At 40.5% G+C, this 19,387-nt stretch overlaps 1 protein-coding gene across 1 annotated transcript; it reads left to right on the forward strand.

Annotated features, from left to right (window-relative positions):
* The first annotated feature begins 2,693 nt into the window (after positions 1 to 2,693).
* Positions 2,694 to 15,554, forward strand: LOC122106189 (olfactory receptor 10AD1-like). The gene is made up of 2 exons (XM_042677492.1): positions 2,694 to 2,845; positions 14,591 to 15,554. The coding sequence occupies exons 1-2, from the start codon at positions 2,694 to 2,696 to the stop codon at positions 15,552 to 15,554; spliced, it is 1,116 nt and encodes a 371-aa protein (XP_042533426.1).
* Positions 15,555 to 19,387: the final 3,833 nt, after the last annotated feature.

Here is a 19,387-nt window from a genome sequence, read left to right on the forward strand (position 1 = left end):
TACTAAAAAGAGGTAGAAAAAAAAATGACAAAAAGTATTAATAGGGAAGAAAAACAAAAGAAAACAGAATACAAATTCTTTCTGCCCAACTATCATCACTGCACCTGTTTGCATTGGAGGTAATAAAACCTCTTTGTCTTTATCTGGGATAAGCCTAACTACTTTGAGTTGTTTCAAATCATAGAACGCTTCTTATCCAATCATGCCCTTCCATCTACCTCTAACATAGATTCCTACTCAAATTCTCTTCTTTTCTACTTCAAACCAAATATATCCACCCTCACCAACTTTACATTCCTGGCTGGCTCACTGCTACTCCTTGGCTAAACAATAAAAACCAAATAAATTTAAGAACTGTTTCGTTTGTATGCCTAGATAAAGACAGTATGTGGTTTTTTTTTTTAACTGTAAAGGTAGAATGCAAAGGGGTTCCCATTATATGTCAAGTAATGAGTGCAAGTATTTGTTCTTTTGTGTTTTCTTTTCTGAAAGTTTTTTTTACATATTTCTTTACATTTTTCAGTTCTTTACATATTCTGTTCTTTTTATGTCCCTTTTCAGGCAACAATTTCCTCTCATTTTATAGGATGTCTCTTCACTTTGGTAATTATTGCCATTGGTGTCCATATATTCTAGTCTAATATATTGCCACTTACCAATTGATGCTATTATCTCCTACGATGATGAAGTCCTCTTTAAAAATTGATCTTCTAGGGCTGGGAAAGTGGCTCAGTGGTAGAACGCTTGCCTTGCATGCCTGAGGCCCTGGGTTCGACTCCTCAACACCACATAAGCAAAAAAAGAAAAAAGCTGGAAGTGGCGCTGTGGCTCAAGTGGTAGAACGCTAGCCTTGAGCTGAAGAGCTGAGGGACAGTGTCCAGGCCCAGAGTTCAGGCCCCATGACTGGACCCAAAAAAAATAAAAATAAAATAAAAAAGAAATCTTGACAAGTATGTGAAGAAAAGACAAGGCTGTGCCCCCCCTTATTAGGAATGTAAATGATTTCAAGTAGAAAAGTTGGCTGAGAATTGAGGACATTAGAGAATTTCTGGAGTTCTCTGGACTGTGCAGAATTTACTGGCAGATGCTTCAGTACCATAAAGGATACTGCAAGAAGAGTGAATGGATTGGAGATAGGAAGGGTATTATAGCTTTCAAGAAGATAATTTTGCTATTGAAGAGGTAGAAAGGATGAAGATTATGAGGAAAGACTGCTAAGTACCAGTGGCTCACACCTATAACTCTAGCTACTCAGGAGGCTAAGATTTGAGGACCACAGTTTGAGGCCAGCTGAGGCATGGGCTAGGACTCTTATCTCCAATTAACCATCAAAAAGCAGGAAGTAGAGCTGTGACAGTGTAGTATAGCATCAGCCTTGAGCATATATATATATATATATATATGTATATATATATATACATATATATATATGTGTATATATATGCTGAATCCAGGAGCTCTTTTGTCTATTTATTAATATGGTCCTGGTACAGCATGGGTGCTAAGACCTTTACTGCTCATTTTCACATAGTATAATATTAGTGGGACATGTCTGCTTGAGGACACAGGAATAGTAATTAAGTCAGCAGAAACCCTTGCAGAAAAGCAATTGAAGGTTTAATTTGGAAATCAAAGAATAATATTATATTTTCTTTGTATATATTTGCTTGTATGTATACATATGTATATATACACATATGTACTATATATATATATATATATATATATATATATATATATATATATATTCTTTTTTTTTTTGTAGGTCGTGGGCTTGAACTCTGGGCCTGGGCACTGTCCCTCAGCTCTTCAGCACAAGGCTAGTGCTCTACCACTTGAGCCACAGCACCACTTCAGTTTTCTGGTGCTTTATTGGAGATAAGAGTCTCACAGACTTTCCAGCCAGGGCTGGCTTTGAACTGTGATCCTCAGATCTCAGGCTCCTGAGTAGCTAGGATTACAGGCACGAGCCACTGATGCCCAGCTTATATATGTATATTCTAAATTAGAAAACATAAGTTGAAGAGGTGACCAATTAATTCACATGCAGAATTAGCCCCTAAATGCTAATAGTGTGATTATTTGTACAAGATGAGTTTGCAGAAAACTATACAAAAGATCTTTGCCATTGAACACAGCAAAACTGTGTATGACTTTTTTCAGCAGTCTGAGGGAGACAGTGATCCCCATAAATTACAGTGCCACTTGTCTTTAAACAAGAAATTATATTGATTGTAAGAATAATCAGGAACACTAAGAGGATAAGATAATCATATCTGAAAGTCTTGGAAAGAACTGAACAGTTAACTGGTCAATAACCATTAGAGGAAGTGGCGCTGTAGCTCAAGTGGTAGAGCGCTCGCCTTATCCATAAAGTTATCTAGTAGAGTGACCATAAATTTCCTAGGTAAACCTGGGACTTTACAAGGCCTTCCAGGCCACATGCCATGGACAAAGCCTCACAACAGAGTCTTAGAAAGGAATGGTACAAGGTATCTCTAGGGATTCGATTGGAATAGCCAGTCCTCAAGAACAGGAAGTTGGCTTTATTACAATTTGTCTCCCAATAGTAACCAATTAGAAGATACTACCTGCCTCAATGTGTGTGTATGTGTGGAAGGGGGGAGGGAGGATGGGGGAGGGGGAGAGAGGGGATGGAATGAGATGAGAAAGGAGGAGGAATACATGAAGGCATGGCAAGCCCAGATGCCCATGCTTATAAGCGAGCAGCCACTCTGCAACGGGACCATTGCAAACTCACTCTGTACCTCCACCTTCCTCCTGGGGAGCTTGAAACCAGCACAGCCAATGTCCTCCTCAGCCTGTGCCGAAGCCCATGGACAAGGTCAGTGAGTGAATTCACTTCTGCTGTGAAGCTGACCTTTTCTTCATGAGCATGCTCAGAAGTGAATGTTCCCTGGCTACCTCAGTGACCTTGTGTGTTCACATCTCCTGGGGTCTGTACACTGAAGCCCTGGGAGAAAAGTGGCAGATCTTGACTCCATGAACCTCTCTCTTACTCAGAGTCTCCCTCTGTAGGTCTCTAGCCCAGGCTCTGATGTCCTGTCTCCCTTCTGTTGCTTGCTTCTGCCACATCTCCCCTTTGTATTTCCATTCTCATCTGTTTCCCAACCTGCCCTCTGGTACTGGCTGCAGGTGGCTTGGGTGTGGCAGAGATGGGCAGCCTGCTTGCACAGCTGTGTCTCCACGAACTTGGGAGGGAGAGACACCCGGAGTCAGTCTTTCCTTTCTAGAACTAGGGGAAAGACAAGGCCTGCCCAGTCTGTTGGTCGGCATCCCAGACTCTTTCCTTATCTGTCTTTTTCTCTCCTCATTTTATTTTGCAGTTTGTTCATTGAAGCCCTTGGTAACTATGTCTCCTGATCTCCCTGTTCTGTTAATAGTTTCTCACTCTCCTCATCTCCTTCTGTTTCATTCTAATTCTTTCTTTGTTTTTTTTTCTCTTTCCCTTTTTCTTTTCTTTAAAGAGATCTCTCCCATAATTTAGGTTTCTTTCATTTTCAACTTTGGGAATCTTTCTTTTTTTGGTTTGTGTATATCAGTTTTTTCCCTATGTATTTGGTATTTATCTTTTTTGTTTGTTTGTTTTCTGGGGAAGAGGACATTGGAACATGACTCAAGGATGTTTCTCTCAGAAACTGTGATACAGAGCAGGCATTCTACACTTGGTTGACTTTTTTTTTTTTTTGTCGGTCGTGGGACTTGAACTCTGGGCCTGGGCGCTGTCCCTCAGCTCTTCAGCTCAAGGCGAGCGCTCTACCACTTGAGTTACAGCGCCACTTCCTGTTTTCTGGTGGTTTATTGGAGATAGGAGTCTCACGGTCTCTCCTGCCCGGGCTGGCTTTGAACCGCGATCCTCAGATCTCAGCCTCCTGAGTAGCTAGGATTACAGGCGTGAGCCACCAGCGCCCGGCGGTTGACTTTTTTTTTTAATGGTCCTGGGGTTTGTTCTCTGGTCCTCAGGGCTGTCCCTGAGCTTCTTTTGCTCAAGGCTAGCACAATGACTTGTGCCACAGTGCTACTTCCAGCTTTTTCTGAGTAGTTTATTGGAGGCAAGAATCTCACCAACTTTCCTGCTCAGTCTGGCTTTGAATTGGGATCCTCAGATCTCAGCCTCCTGAGTAGCCAGGATTATAGACATGAGCCACTGGTGCCCGGCAGTCATTTGTTTTTAGTAGTATGTAGCCTAGCTTCATCGTGTTCTGCTTTCTTTGTTATTGTTACTATTCTGCAATTTTACTCAGAGCCAGATTCAGAGGAAAGGATCCTTAAACATATTAGGAAAAAAGCCAAGTTAGATATAAAGTACTTCCTGGCAGTGAGAAGCAGGAAACCTTAGGAAAGAGTAGACAGGGTGCGTGAGAGCCTCTCTGGATTCCTGCAGGAGCATCTCAGTGTGTGAGTGGGAGTCTGGCCAAGTCTTTGCAGTGTTCCTTCCATGTGTGAGGGAAGCCATCAGGATATGAGAAGGAACAGAGATCAGAACTCACTAACGTTTCTTGTCTAGTCTGTGCCAGGCACTAATTATATTATTGTAGTTAATCCTCATTTTATTTTATTAACTTTAAGTAGCTGTACAGAGGAGTTGCCATTTAACAAAGCAGTTTATGAGCACAATGCATCTTGATCAGTGTCATCTCCCATTCTCACCAATACCTCCCTGATTCTGCCCTTTCCTTACTTATCCTAATATTGTAGTGTATACTTCGCATTCTGGACTGCATCCACGCCTTTTCCTCTTCATTCATCTATCCCTCTCCTCTTGGTCCCACCCCACCTCTCGCAAGTACCCACATACTGGCACTTATTTTGATGGGTACTGACTTTGCCTTTCTAAGGAATTACACACTATATGAGTTTTCCTTTAAAATTGCCATATTTCAGTTAATATATTTATTACCACTTTTATATAAACCAACTTATTTCCTGATGGGATGATAAGCTAGTTCTAGCTACCACATTTGAGAGAAAACATGCACACTATGTTTCTCTGGGCCTGACTTACTTAACCTAATATAGTTTTTCCGAGACTTTCCAGTTCTTTACAAATGGTACGTTATCATAATGGACTGAGTAAAATTCTACTGTGTATATATACCACATTTTCTTGATCTATTTGTCCACTGAGGTGCATCTGGGTTCATCCCATCCCTTGGCTATGGTGACTAGTGCTGCTGTGAACATGGTAATGCTCGTGACTTTACTATATCCTGATTTGTGATCTTTTGGATAAATACCCTGAGTATAATCACTGAGTCATACTTTAGTTCTATGTTGAGTTTTTTCATTGTTATTATAAATATATTTAGTTTTTTTAAGGAGCCTCCATACTGCTTCCCAGAATGGTTGAGCAAGTTTACATTCCCACCAACAATGCAATAGGGTTCCCTTTTGGCCACATACTCACCAGTATTGGTTATTGGTGTGTGTGTGTGTGTGTGTGTGTGTGTGTTTCTTGATAGTGACCATTCTGACTGGGCTAAGGTAGGATCTCAATGTTGTTTGATTTGTATTTCCTTTACGGCCAGAGATGTTGAGCATTGCTTATGTGTCTATTGGACATTTTTAGTTCATCTTCTGAGAAGTCTCTCTTTAGGTCATTAACCCATTTATTAATTGGATTGTTGGTTTGGGGGGTTTAATTTTTAAGCTCTATGCATGTTCTCTCTTTCTTCTTTTCCTCTTATCTTATTCACTTTTTCTTTTTCTTCCTCCCTGAGCTATTGAGAGCCATTCCAGATTTGTTTTTTTTAATTTTTATTTATTTTTTATTGTGAAAATACTGTACAGAGGGGTTACAATTACATGGGCAAGATAATGAGTACATTTCTTATCAAGCGTTGTAGCCTCCTCCTTTGTTTCCCCTTCCCATCCCTTCCCATCCTCCCCCCTGCCCTCTCCATCCAATCCTCCCCGCCCCCCCACCAAAGTTGTAAAGTTCGTTTTCGACATAACGACTTGTATTTCTCATTGTTGCAACGGGTCCACCTCCATTCCAGATTTGTGTGGCATATTAACTAGCAAAATAGTTCAGATTACTCAATGACAGAGAAAAGCTTTATTGCCTACTCTGATATTGAGTAATTCTTTAAGATTACTAAATTCTCCTTCTTAATTTCTTATTTTCACTTACTTGAACATATACATAGACTCTGAGGAGCATCAATGTAGATGTCTTCACAATTCACTCTATTTCCCTTTGTTTTCTTGAACTTTTAACCCATGTTGGAGACCACAACAAGGGGAGAGAACAGCAAGTCTGTCTGGTTTTAATTTATCCTCTAGTGGGATAGTAGATTCATGTTTGTTTTTTTTTTTTTTTTGCCATTCCTGCTCTTCCTGAGTAGTTTATTGGATATGAGTCTCCTGGACTTTCCTGCCCAGGCTAGCTTCGAACTGTAATCCTCAGATCCTGGCCTCCTGAGTAGCCTAGGTTTACAGGCATGAGCTACCTGTGCCTGGTTCTAGATTCACTTTCAGTGGTGTGAGGGAGGGGGTTGTTGATGGGGCTTGAACTCTGGGCCTGGGTGCTATCCTTGAGCTCTTCAGCTCATGAGCGCTCTACCACTTGAGCCACAGTGCCACTTCCTGTTTTCTGGTGGTTAATTGCAGATAAGAATCTCACAGACTTTCCTGCCCAGGCTGGCTTTGAACCGTGATCCTCAGATCTCAGCCTCCTGAGTAGCTAGGATGACAGGTGTGAGCCACTGGCCCCAGCTTCACTTTTTAAACAGAGCTAGAGAAATATTAGGGATAATGGCAGGAGATCAGGTTTTGGAGATGGACAAAGGCACATACAGAGTATGTCCTCACCCATCAAATAAGATCAGAGTTATTTCTCATATAGTCATTCAGAATTTCTATTACTTATGGTGTTTGCTATTGATGTATCTCGAAAAGAACCTTCCAGGAGAGTTTGTGGATTGCACTTGCCTTTTTCAGGCAGAGATCCGTCTCATACTAGGGATTTAGAATGCCAACGCAGGGCATAATATAACTCTCAGTCCTAGCCAGGCATCTTCAGAGTGGCAAGGTACCTCAGAGACCTTTAGTTTCAGAGAGATGTGAAGAAACTCAGTATCAAAGAGGTTTGTTCTTCATGGGCTTCCTTCCTATTTTGTTGCCACAGGTTTCTTGAGCTCCCTCAGCTGTTACTGAAGGTAAGTTTAGAGTTTTAATCATATGGGTAATGCTAGGCAAATAGCCCAACCTCAATTGTACTATAGCTCTTCCAGGACACTGAGTCCATAGCACTTAACAATGCTTAGAAAACAAATTAATTTTTTTTAATCTCAACACTGTGGATTGAATTCAGGATCTCACTCTCTTGTTCAGCTTTTTCTCTTGTGGTTGACACTTTACCACTTGAGCCATGCCTCCAGTGTTTTGCTGGTTCATTGGAAACAAGAGTCACAAAGATTTGTCTTTCCTTGGCAAGCTCCAAACCATGGTCCACTGTTCTACTGTCTTGAGTAGTCAGGATTATAGGCATGGGTCACTATTTTACAACAGAATATATATATATACATATATATATATAGAGAGAGAGATGTGTGTGTGTGTGTGTGTGTCAGTTGTGAGTCTTGAACTCAAGGCCTAGGCACTGTCCCTGAGTTCTTTCGCTCACAGGTAGTGCTCTTCCATTTTATGGTAAAGATCATTTCCAGTTTTTGAGTGGTTACTTGGAGATAAGAGTCTCATGGGAACTTTTCTATCTGGGCTGGCTTTGAACCATGATCCTTGGATGTCAAACTCCTGAGTAGCTAGGAAATACAGTTTAAATGATGGATTTCATTTTTAAAATATTCAAGCGTGGGACTGGGAAGGTGGCTCAGAGGTAGAGTGCTTGTCTTGCATGCATGAGGCCCTGGGTTTGATTCCTCAGCACTACATAAGCAGAAAAAGCTGGAATTGGCACTGTGGCTCAAGTGGTAGAGCTCTAGCATTGAGCTGAAGAGCTGAGGAACATTGTCCAGGCCCAGAGTTCAGGCTCTATGATTGACAAAATAAAGAGAAAAAAAGATTCAAGCATGTTAGAGATTACTAGCATTGAAAAACAAAGGTATGTCCTAATTAATATTTTTCATTTATCCAGTAACCTAGAAAAGAGAACAAATACATGGGAGTTCATTTACAAAAGAAAAAGTAACAAGATTGTGTGTGCCACTTGTTATAATTGACAGGATTTAATAACATAGAAAATTAGAACTCACATCTTTATTCTATTACTATTTCAAAAATTACATTGAAAAGCTCCTCTGTGTTGATAGTGTGCCAGGAGATAAGGACTGATAGAAATTAATAATCTCTATATTCAAGGAGTTCATAAGCTGAAGGGGAAGACATAACAGTAAGTAGGGGCATGAACAAGTAAAATTTTACATGGGCTGAGGAGAACAGGAGTTACTGAAAGCTTCACTATGAATGGAAAAGTTGAGTTTGGTCCTGTTGAAGTAGAAGGAAATCAAATGAGAAAAGGTATTGAGAGTATGAATTTAAGGAATTCATACTCTCAAGTTAGCAAGACAGGAGTATACTTGAAGAAGAGAGGTCTAACCAGGAATGTGGTCTTAGTGATAGTGTGATTGCCTACCACTCTACTGGCAATACAGGAAAGAGAGACAGAGAAGAGACAGACAGACACAGACACACACAGAGAGAAAGACATAGAAGGAAAGAGGAGTCAGACAGAGACAGACAGAAGGCAAAATAAGATAAATCTATGTAACAACTCAACTTTAACTCTCTTTATCAGAACTCTTTGAAAACTTTTCTACCTGCCTTTCAGAAGTTGATAAACCTTAGACTGTCTAAGAAAAATGCTCTAATATACATAAATTCACTAAAATGTTTTAGAGGTGCACAAACATACTGAAAAAGATTACTGATATTCTCAAGGAAAGGATTCTATAAACTCCAGGTTAAATTTACCCTATAGGGTTTTTTTTTTTTTTACAGTAAAACAAGATGCTTTTCTGTGTTATAAATGATATGCTTACTTCTAAACATAAGGGATTTAAGTATACCTACTAGAAACCAGCTGTCAAGTGAAATTTGAAATTATAGAGGCACATTATACTTAAAGCAGACCCACAAAAAGATAGTTAAGCCTTGCAGAGAATGAAACTTTCTAAGAAAATGATCTGTATACTTTAATCGTGGCTGGTGAGTTCGTTACAATTCAGAGGAACCGATTCCAGGCCTAAAATGATTCTATAGGATTATTGAATCATAAAATACAATATTATGGTTTATTTTCCTGGAGTCAGAGGAGGCTAAAAGAACAAGATAAATGATGTGGTGAGCTGGTCAATGTGTCCCACTGCTCTCTAGCATATTTGAAGAGTCAGAGCCTCACATCCTACTGGGACTTTTCCATACCAGCGAGCTCTACAGCGAGCTCGTGAGTGTAATCCTCTCTTCCTACCTCACCAGGACTCTGCTTGAGTACTTAAGTGTTTCAGCAGTAGGATTCTTTCCTTCCGGAATCTGCTTTAGAGTTTCTTTTCATTATAACTCAAACTCATCATGTTTCTTTGCTTATAATTTTATTTCCATATATATGATGATGATCTTAATAACTATTGCTTGGGAATTTAAAGGGGTCCAATACATATTCATACTCTTCTTGTCTGGTTCTGAGTCAAGTGAAAAAAAATAAGACCACGGGGTGACAGATAGAGGCCAGAAGATCATCTTTATTAATAACAGAACAGACATGGACTTCCTAATATAGAAGTAACACAGAATTCTTCACCAGCCACTGATAGCTCTGGACAGTGGCACAGCCCTCACAAATGGTCAAACAGGGTGGCTGGAGAAAGACCTCCTAAGAGGAAGGAGAAAGGAAGGGCTAGATCACATATAATGGATTCTTCTTTCTAATATCCCTAATCAAGTAAGCTCTCTCTCCTACCGGGGTATGAAGGAAGATGAGACAAAGATCAGGAGTGCCGTGTTATAATAATGCCCTTCAATTGGAAGACTACATCTGGAATGTGAAGGAAGTTAGTCCTCACCCTGTCCTGCCTATTTTAGTATCCACCATTTCATTCTTTTAACTCATCGAATCTGTGGTTAGAAGGCCAGGAGTAACAAAGATGGTCCTGATGCTATCCTTACATGGCTACATCCCCAGTACAAATTTATTCTTCACCTGTTAAGCACTTTCCATTTTGCTATTTGATAGTTAAAAAAAATGGACCTGAACAGTAGATTAATTCAATTGTGACACCACTGTAGACCCACAGATAAAATTTCATTCTCTGTACTATTTTCCTGCCAGACTAAGATTATTTACATAGGTCAAGCTAATTTACTAAAGGTTCTTCAACGAGATTAAATTACATCAATAAGGGATATTAATAAAATTAAGTGTCAGATATTATACTATATAGGAACTACTTTGTAACTACTTTTTTATTTAAATGAGACCATTATCTTGAGGCTATGGATTGGAAACCCAAGGAATCATAAATAATGTTTTATTTTATCTGTGTAATTTGCAGAAGAAAATATTATTGTGTGATTCTTGTTTAATTAAGAAATCCTACAAGTAATCACAAACAACACATGAGTACACACCTTTCAGAAAAGTGATATAAATGTAAATATAAGCACAGTCATAAATTTAGATAACCAAGAAAATTACACGTTTTAGGTTTGATAATCCTTTTAAGAGACAGAGCAAAGGTGTTTCATGTTCATTATTGGATGATTCTTAGTGAAAATAACATTTGTGAGGGAAAGTTTTGTTATAGAATAACATAAGCTTGCCTCATTATTTCTTCAAGGTATGTAGTTTTTAAGTCAATCAAGGACACACAAAACTTTGAAAATAAAGAGGAAAATATATATTATGAAAAAATAAGACAAATGTAGAAGATGTACATTTTCTTTCTTTTTTTTTTTTTTTTTGGTCGGTCATGGGGCTTGAACTCTGGGCCTGGGAGCTGTCCCTCAGCCCTTCAGCTCAAGGCAAGCACTCTACCACTTGAGCTACAGCGCCACTTGGTTTTCTGGTGGTTTATTGGAGATAAGAGTTTCACGGACTTTCCTACCCGGGCTGGTTTTGAACTGTGATCCTCAGATCTCAGCCTCCTGAGTAGCTAGGATTACAGGTGAGAGCCATCCGCGCCTGGCTAAGATGTATATTTTCTATTTATGTATATCTATAAATCTCAAATGCTAATTTTAGCAGACCTTCATCTGCAATAGTACAAATATCAAAGAACAAAGGTCACCAGGTCCCATTCTCTTACAGTATTGCCCATCAAGCCAGACCATCCTCTCTGGACTAACTCTTCTCCAGCCCATTCTCCCTGGAGCAGTTCTTCAAATGTCTGAGATCGTCTCTATATTGCCACAATGACTCATTGACAAATATCACTGACAGCAGAGAAACAGAATGAGGTAGGATGTGACCTTCAATAAACTGTCCCATTTATTTAGATAAATGTTTGACTACTTTACAGCTGATAGTAGCAAGCTAAACCTCAAGTGCAAGAGAATCACAGAATATTCTCTGTGGTACAGAGAACCTACAGGAAATCATTTATCCTCTGAAATTGCTTTTAAAATTAGCACCAATTAGTGGGACAAGGGGATTTCATCTTAATATCCATTTATGCATATTCTTAATCAGGGTCATTGCCTCCATCATTCTACCTCCTTCTCACTCCCTTCCTAAATCAGTCTTACCAAGTTTCCTTTTTTCATTTTCATGCTATGTACACAGTGTATCTTTGGTATATTTGTCCTCCTTATCCCTCAGTGTTTGTCTGCTCCCTCCCACTAGAATCTGTACCCCAGATAAGATATGTTTCCACTTTGGAATATCCATTTTTGTCAAAGTGCATGTCACTTGTTTGAAGGGCTTTAAAAAAGATCTCTCAAAGCAGAAAATTCAGCTCTTCCCTCAAAGATTACTCCTATGTTATGCTCAAATGTTTATATTCCAGGAAATGTTTATACAATTGACCAATTCAGGAATCTGAGCATTAATCTCATTTAAATAAAGCATTAAGTGCTCCTGCCTATAGTTTTTCATATCAAAAAAGCATATGATACTATCTAATTAAATGTATTTCATAAATAAAATTATGCAATCAATGTAAAAAAAAAGATCTCTCATATATATGTATATCTATGTATCTTTATACATATTCTTACATATATAGTATGTATACATATTTGTTTATATGATATCTATCTATATAGCACATGTACATATATGTATACTTACATGTGAGACTATATATAGTCATATATATATGACTACCATGTCTGAATACCTACCATATCTACATACCATGCACATCTGGCTGCCATAATTAGTCAGATTGAGCATATGTACATGCTTGCATACATACATACATAGGATCCTGTATGTACTTATAGTTTAGTTCTAACATTATTTGCTGATATTTCTTAGTGATTCCTTAAGTTAAACATGATTTTTTTCTTTGAATACTCCCCGACTTCTCTAGAGACTAAGCCCCCCTCTAATGTTGGGAAATTTTGACTTCAGTTTCAGTATGTCTAGTGGTGCAGGATTTTAAGTCCCAGCTTATACAGTGGTATCTACCTTTCTCTTCCCTCTCTGGGCCCTGAAGAAAAGCTCTAGGTATAAGAACATCCTGAAGGGAAGAGGACAAGGATAGACTACTGTGCAGACACTGCCTTGCCCTGCCATGAAATCCCAGCTTGAGAGAATCTAGAGCTGCAAGAAATGGGAGTTCTACTAGGTAACTTTTAGAATGGAGACAGAAAGTACGAAAACTTGAGAGACATGAATAAAAGAGAAGAGTGGGTATTTTCACTTCATTTAGAAAAATGGCAATTTGCCATTATCAAAGATGGGAATGGACTCCAGAAAAGAAAATAGAGATGATTGGAAGAGGTAGAAAAAGAGGAAAAAAATGACTAAAAGAGAAGAGTGAGAATGTATAGAACAGGGAATAGAGGAAGAGAATTGAAGAGGAGTCGTGGAGAGCAGGCAGGTCAACAGGAATATACGCACCATGTATAAGCATCACAGTTAGAATGGATATGATACATATGCACTCCAAAATAAGACAAAAAGTACAATAGAGAATAGTATAGACTTAATGGCATAAAATTCCAGTAGTGAGATCAAAGCATGAAAACTATGAACCCTTATTCTATGAAAGATGGAGGAAGGGCAGGATTTTCTCCTAGAGGGAAGGTGTGGTCAAAGTCCATTCTAGAAAAAAAACTGGATTTGTACCCATCTTATTGTCTTCTGATAAGAAAGCAAGAGCTCAAAACCAGGCCCCATCTCTCCAGCTTAAAAAAAATACGTGGATGTGTTCGTCTGGTTTTTCATGGCTATGACAAAATGCTTAGTATAAATAATGGAAAAGGAGGAGGATTCATTTTAGCTTCTGGTTATAGAGGTTTCAGTCCAAAGTCCTTGGCTCCATTGATTCTGGGCCTGTAGTGAAGCAGAACACCATGGTGATGGGAGCTATTCACATCGGGGTAGCAAAAAGTACAAGAATGGGATCCAGGGCAAGATATGGCAATGCAACACACACCCCAAATCAGGACCTGTGTACCCCTGAAGTTTCAAAATCTCCAAAAACAGCAACACCATCTGGAGACTAACCATTCAGTACATAAGCTTAAGAGAGACATTGTTTTTTTTGGGTCCGGTCGTGGGGCCTGAACTCTGGGCCTGGGCGCTGTCCCTCAGCTCTTCAGCTCAAGGCTAGCGCTCTACCACTTGAGCCACAGCGCCACTTCCGGCTTTTTTCTTTTTGCTTATGTGGTGCTGAGGAATGGAACCCAGGGCCTCATGCATGCAAGGCAAGCGCTCTACCACTGAGCCACCTTCCCAGCCCCAAAGGGAGACATTTTATAATCAAACCATTACAGGGGTTGATGTAGCATCAGCAAATGCAGGATGCCAAATGTCTGGGGAAATGTGGGTTTGGGGGAAGAGCCTCACATGACTCACTCAAGAAGTATGAAAATGAGTTACACAAGGAACAATCCTGAGAGTTACAACATGTTCATTTTCCCTGAAACTTGAAGCTATTCATCATCATAAATCAGGAACGCAAAGGTGACCTGAATTTTTCTTCTAGAAATATGCAGGTTCATATATCTCTCCAGGACTTTCTAAACATGATGCTCTATAAATTAAAAGCGACAATGCTCTCTCCTCAAACACTCCATTACTCAATTCCTTAAAGTTTACCTCATTTGACACATGTGTAGGCACGTCTACTTCATTTTTTCACTGCTGAGTACATTCTGATTAGTAATTAATTTTTTTATTGAGGGCCTGAAAGCTGATGTAACACTTCAGAGGAGATCCTATTAAACCACAGTAAAGTATGATAATCATATTATGATTGTATTTACAGAAACTGTGGTGACCCTGGCATCTTCACTACCCATTATACCACCAGTCTACTAGAGCTGTCCAAATCCCAAAGGTTTACTACCACTCATCAACCCAGTTTTATACCTGGTTTTCTGGACACAAGTAAATACCTTGCATTACCCTACTGTGCTTTTCCTGTCCTCCATCTTCAAACAGGCCCCATAGTGTGGATGCAAGCAACAGCAGCACAGTCACAGAGTTCATCCTTGTGGGCTTTGAGAAGAGCTCTCCTTACACACGGGCATTCCTCTTCACCCTCTTCCTAGTCCTCTACAGCCTCGCCATGGCCATGAACAGCCTCATCATCTTCATCACCTGGACAGACCCCAGGCTCAACAGCCCCATGTACTTCTTCCTCGGCCACCTGTCTTTGCTGGATGTCTGCTTCATCACCACCACCATCCCACAGATGCTGGTCCACCTGCTGATTAAGAACCACACTGTCTCTTTTGTCTCCTGCATGACCCAGATGTATTTGGTCTTCTTTGTGGGTGTGGCAGAGTGCATCCTCTTGGCCTTCATGGCCTATGATCGCTATGTTGCTATCTGCCACCCACTCAGCTATGCCCAGATCATGAGCCGGCAAGTTTGTGTCAGCCTGGTGAGTACTTGCTGGATCTTTGGGATGATCAATGGCATCTTTCTGGAGTACATGTCATTCCGGAATCCCTTCTGCAGAGACAACCACGTTGAGAACTTCTTCTGTGAGGCCCCCATAGTCATCGCCCTCTCCTGTGGGGACGTCCAGTTCAGCATGAAGATGATCTTTGCTGATGCCACCGTGGTGCTGCTGAGCCCCATGGTGCTCATTGTCACCTCCTATGTCCGCATCCTAGCCTCCATCCTCAGCAAAGCCTCCTCCTCAGGTCGGGGAAAGACCTTCTCCACCTGTGCCTCCCACCTGACTGTGGTCATCCTTTTATACTCATCGGCTATGTTCTCTTACATGAATCCCCGCAGCACTCATGGGCCTGACAAAGACAAGCCTTTCTCCCTCCTCTACACCATCATCACCCCTATGTGCAACCCCATCATCTATAGTTTCCGCAACAAGGAAATGAAGGGGGCCATGGGGAGAGCCCTCAAGAGAATTGGCCCAGCCCAGGCAGAATCTGTCTAGAAGTCAGGGCCCTGGAGAAGAAGATTCTTCCCCTGGTGATGGGGGAGAGTACCCCATCCCAGGCTTTGACAGATGAGTTACTCCGCAGTGCTGAAAGGCTTCAGGAGAGAGGGTGTATGGCATCCTTGGACCCAGATTGCAGTGGATGTTCCTTGTGTTCTCTGAAGCCCGTCGATCTGATTTCACTTCCAGGATAGATTAATCTTCCTTGACACCTTTTAGTGACGTGTTTTCATAGTTGGAGGGACATGTGCAATGAAAGGGTCTATTTTTATCATTTGAGAAAAGTAGGCATAGTTTTCACAGGAACAGGATTGAAGAAGACCATCAGACCATAGTTCTGACAGTATCCATTTCTAGGAGAAAGTCAAATGGTAGGGTTTCCTTGTCAAAAGGCATAAAATTCTTCAGTCAAGTTCCTAGGTAAAAGATAAGCTTTCATCAATGGGTGTGTGTTACTTGCCAAGGCATCACAGCAGGTCACCTAAACCAAATAGATATGAATCGAAGTTGAAGAAGGAAGAAAGCCAAGAGCCTGCCCGCATGCCTGCCCCAAGTTGTAAATTGGGGTTTGACTTAAAGAACAAAATGCCTTTGGTCATGGAATCTTAGAGAGACATTTGCACTTTACAAGAATAGAACAAGAAGGGGGTTACAATGCTTGATGGGAAATGTACTCATTACCTCACTCATGTAACTGTAACCCCTCTATACAGTATCTTTACAATAATATATATATATATATGAATAGAACAAGAGCACTTTAGCTTATTTTCATGGTTCAAACCAGGAGTGGCACACACTCACACAAACACATGCACACACACACACACAACACACACACACTTACACACACAAAGGGCACAGGTTAGGAAAGTTATGAATTGTAAAATACACAGAACAAAATAATATGAAGTTTAAGATATGAACAGCATCAAGTTGAAAATACATTTTTATAAAACAAAATGAAAGATAATGAGAGGTAACATAGGAATATTAATATGGGAAGAAAAGAAATGGAAAGAAATTATTCCATCTGCAAAGAATGGAGTTCTCTGAAAAATCATCATCAAAGTACCTGTTGGCCTTGTGCTGTTTATATTGGCTATAATAAAAATCCTTTCTAAATCCTCTTGGTGTGTCTCTATCTGTGCTAAGCCCAACAACTTCATTTTTTTTCTGGTCCTGCCACTTGAACACTGAGCCTAGGCTCTGTCCCTGAGTTCCTTTTGCTCAAGGTTAGCACTCTAACATTTAAGCCACGGTGCCATTTCTGGTTTTTTCTGTGATTAACTGGAGATAAGAGTCTTACAGACTTTGCTGCTTTGTCTGGCTTTGAACCATGATCCTCAGATCTCAGCCTTCTGAGTAGCTATAATTACAGGTATGAGCCACTGGCACCCAGCAACAACTTCAATTTTTATAAAGTACAGGTCTCTTCCTGTCCAGTCATGCCCTTCTGTCTGTCACCAGCACACTCGCCTACAGATTCTCTTTTTTTCCTACTCCAAACCAAATCATATCTACCCAACAGCTATCTTTCCTTGCCCTTACCAATTTTATACTCCTGGCTGGCTGATACTCTATTCCATCTGTTCTTCATTGGGGCTCCAACAAAAGCTATTTAGTGCCATCTGTGGCCACTTGTGAGAAAACTTCCTAGAATTTCAATTTCACTGTGTGTGTGGGGGGGGGGGGGGGGCAGGGGTACGCATGCGCGCATGCATGCGTGCACGCTGCGACTACTATTCTACCATTTGACCCGTATCTCCAATTCCAGCTTTTTGCTGGTTGATTGGAGGTAAGATTCTCAAGGATTTGTCTGGTTGGGCTGGCTTCCAATCCTGATCCTCAGATCTCAGTTTCTTTGGTAGCTAAGATTACAGGTGTGAGCCCAGCTAAACCTGAACACTTTTTTCTCATTCTCTTTCAGAATCCTTTCTTTTATCAATGCCCATCTTCCCCTACCGAGCGCAAAACTGAGCTTTCCTTATTGTAGAACCTCATTTCTCCCATTCCAACCTTAAGACTCTAACTGGCCCTTTTCCAATTAATTTCCCTCTTAACATCTCCTACACCGGAAATACATTCCACTCACCCAGAAGCATCAGCTCCACCTTCCCTGTGTGCTGGGTATTTCCCTTTGGACTCTAGAGCCAAATAACCATGTCTTACTCCACATTTGCGAAATCTGTTGACAGCCTTAAAGACCTTCATTGCCTTTTATTTCTGGTCTGGTTCAAGTAATGAGAGTGCTAGCAGGATCCAGGAGAACAGAGGATATTTATGAGGGTGTTTATTCATTTAGTCACTTCCTTCATTATCCTTCTTTATAGCCATGTATTTCTTTTCTTCCTTCCCTGCCCCTTAACGTGGTTCATGCCCCCTGCTCTTGACGGGTAGTAGTACCAGGATGCTTCATTTATCCTGTATCATCCTTTCTAATCAGGCTTATTTTTCTATAAGTTCCTTCACTGTCCTGTTGAATCTTCCAATCCACTGATTAATTTAGTAACGGTGCCAGACCCATAAGAAGTGATATTGCAAAATCACTGAACTCAAGCAAAACACACACTCATTAACTTACTTGGTTCAATACTTTCTAGGAAGAGAGAAATCATTTGGAGCATCTGGAACTGCACTTTGTGTTTTACGTCAATAAAATTCCGTCCATAAAATGTCCCGGAGCAGAGGTTACTAGGAAGTGAGTTGTCCAATGAGCATGGCACTTAGTGTATCAATTGATTGGCCTTTCAGTGCAAGGAAGTATAGAGATAAATGCTTTTAAAGTTCTAGAATGGTTGGTATTTCCAGGAGCTTTTGAATAGCTATCATGATACGAGTTAGTAGAAAAGCAGCAATCAGGAATTCTCAGCCTACCTATAGAACTTGCAGGTGGTAAGATAAACTGATAAGCCAAAAACCTGCCTGGAACAAAATTGGGGCAGGCAGAATGAGAAAGAGAATGAAGAATGTAAGAATGAGGAAGTAAGAAGGACAAGAGAATAAGGACATAATGGAACAGTAGTGGGGCTGAGAAGGTGGCTCAGTGGTAGAGTGCTTGCCTTGCATGCCTGAGGCCCTGGGTTCCATTCCTCAGCACCACATAAGCAAAAAGAAAAAAGCCGGAAGTGGCGCTGTGGCTCAAGTGGTAGAGCGCTTGCCTTGAGCTGAAGAGCTGAGGGACAGCGCCCAGGCCCAGAGTTCAGGCCCCAGGACCGGACTCCCCCCACCCCCCCGCAAAAAAAAAAAAGAATGAAACAGTATATCTTTGGGCACAGAAAGGAGACCCACCCATCAAAAAGCCATCCATATCAAAAACTCCAATTCTCACTATTTACCCTAAAGCAAAGCTCTGTAAGCAGGAAGACAGCCAAGATGTCTGCAATAAGCTGAAGTGTGGTCTCCCTGCAGCAAATCTGTGCTACAGACTCTTTCTCTACCATATTTCTTCGAATACATTTTTTTCTATCACCTTTACTTATGTTCACTTATGTTACCAGATGTTCACATCTGGTCTGAATTCTCCTCTTGACAGATGCAAGGACCAAAGCTAACGGCTATTTGGCTGCCCTAAACATTCTGGTAACCTATTTGATATATTGGCTGAGAATTAGGGCATTAATTAACTATGTCTTTTTCTGACTTGGATTTATCAAATGGTTACCAATATGAATGATCATTAGACATCTTGTCTCCTGTTGCTAAATTTATGCCTGCTAAGGCACAACCTAATTTATGCTATCAAAAATGTTCTAAGTATACTAGATTCAGTAATATCCCAACTTAAGAGATGGTGTTAGAAATACATGATAGAAGAAGGAGTGGGGGAA

Source organism: Dipodomys spectabilis, unplaced genomic scaffold, assembly GCF_019054845.1.
Source record: "Dipodomys spectabilis isolate Male_0828 unplaced genomic scaffold, ASM1905484v1 ptg000039l, whole genome shotgun sequence".
In the NCBI taxonomy this organism is placed as follows: domain Eukaryota; kingdom Metazoa; phylum Chordata; class Mammalia; order Rodentia; family Heteromyidae; genus Dipodomys; species Dipodomys spectabilis.

Bases quoted from the DNA above. Each gene is read 5' to 3' on its own strand.
- LOC122106189 (XM_042677492.1), top strand. From the start codon at position 2,694: ATGGCAAGCCCAGATGCCCATGCTTATAAGCGAGCAGCCACTCTGCAA. The intron at 2,846-14,590 runs GTCAGTGAGTGA...ATCTTCAAACAG, and splicing joins TGCCGAAGCCCATGGACAAG to GCCCCATAGTGTGGATGCAA.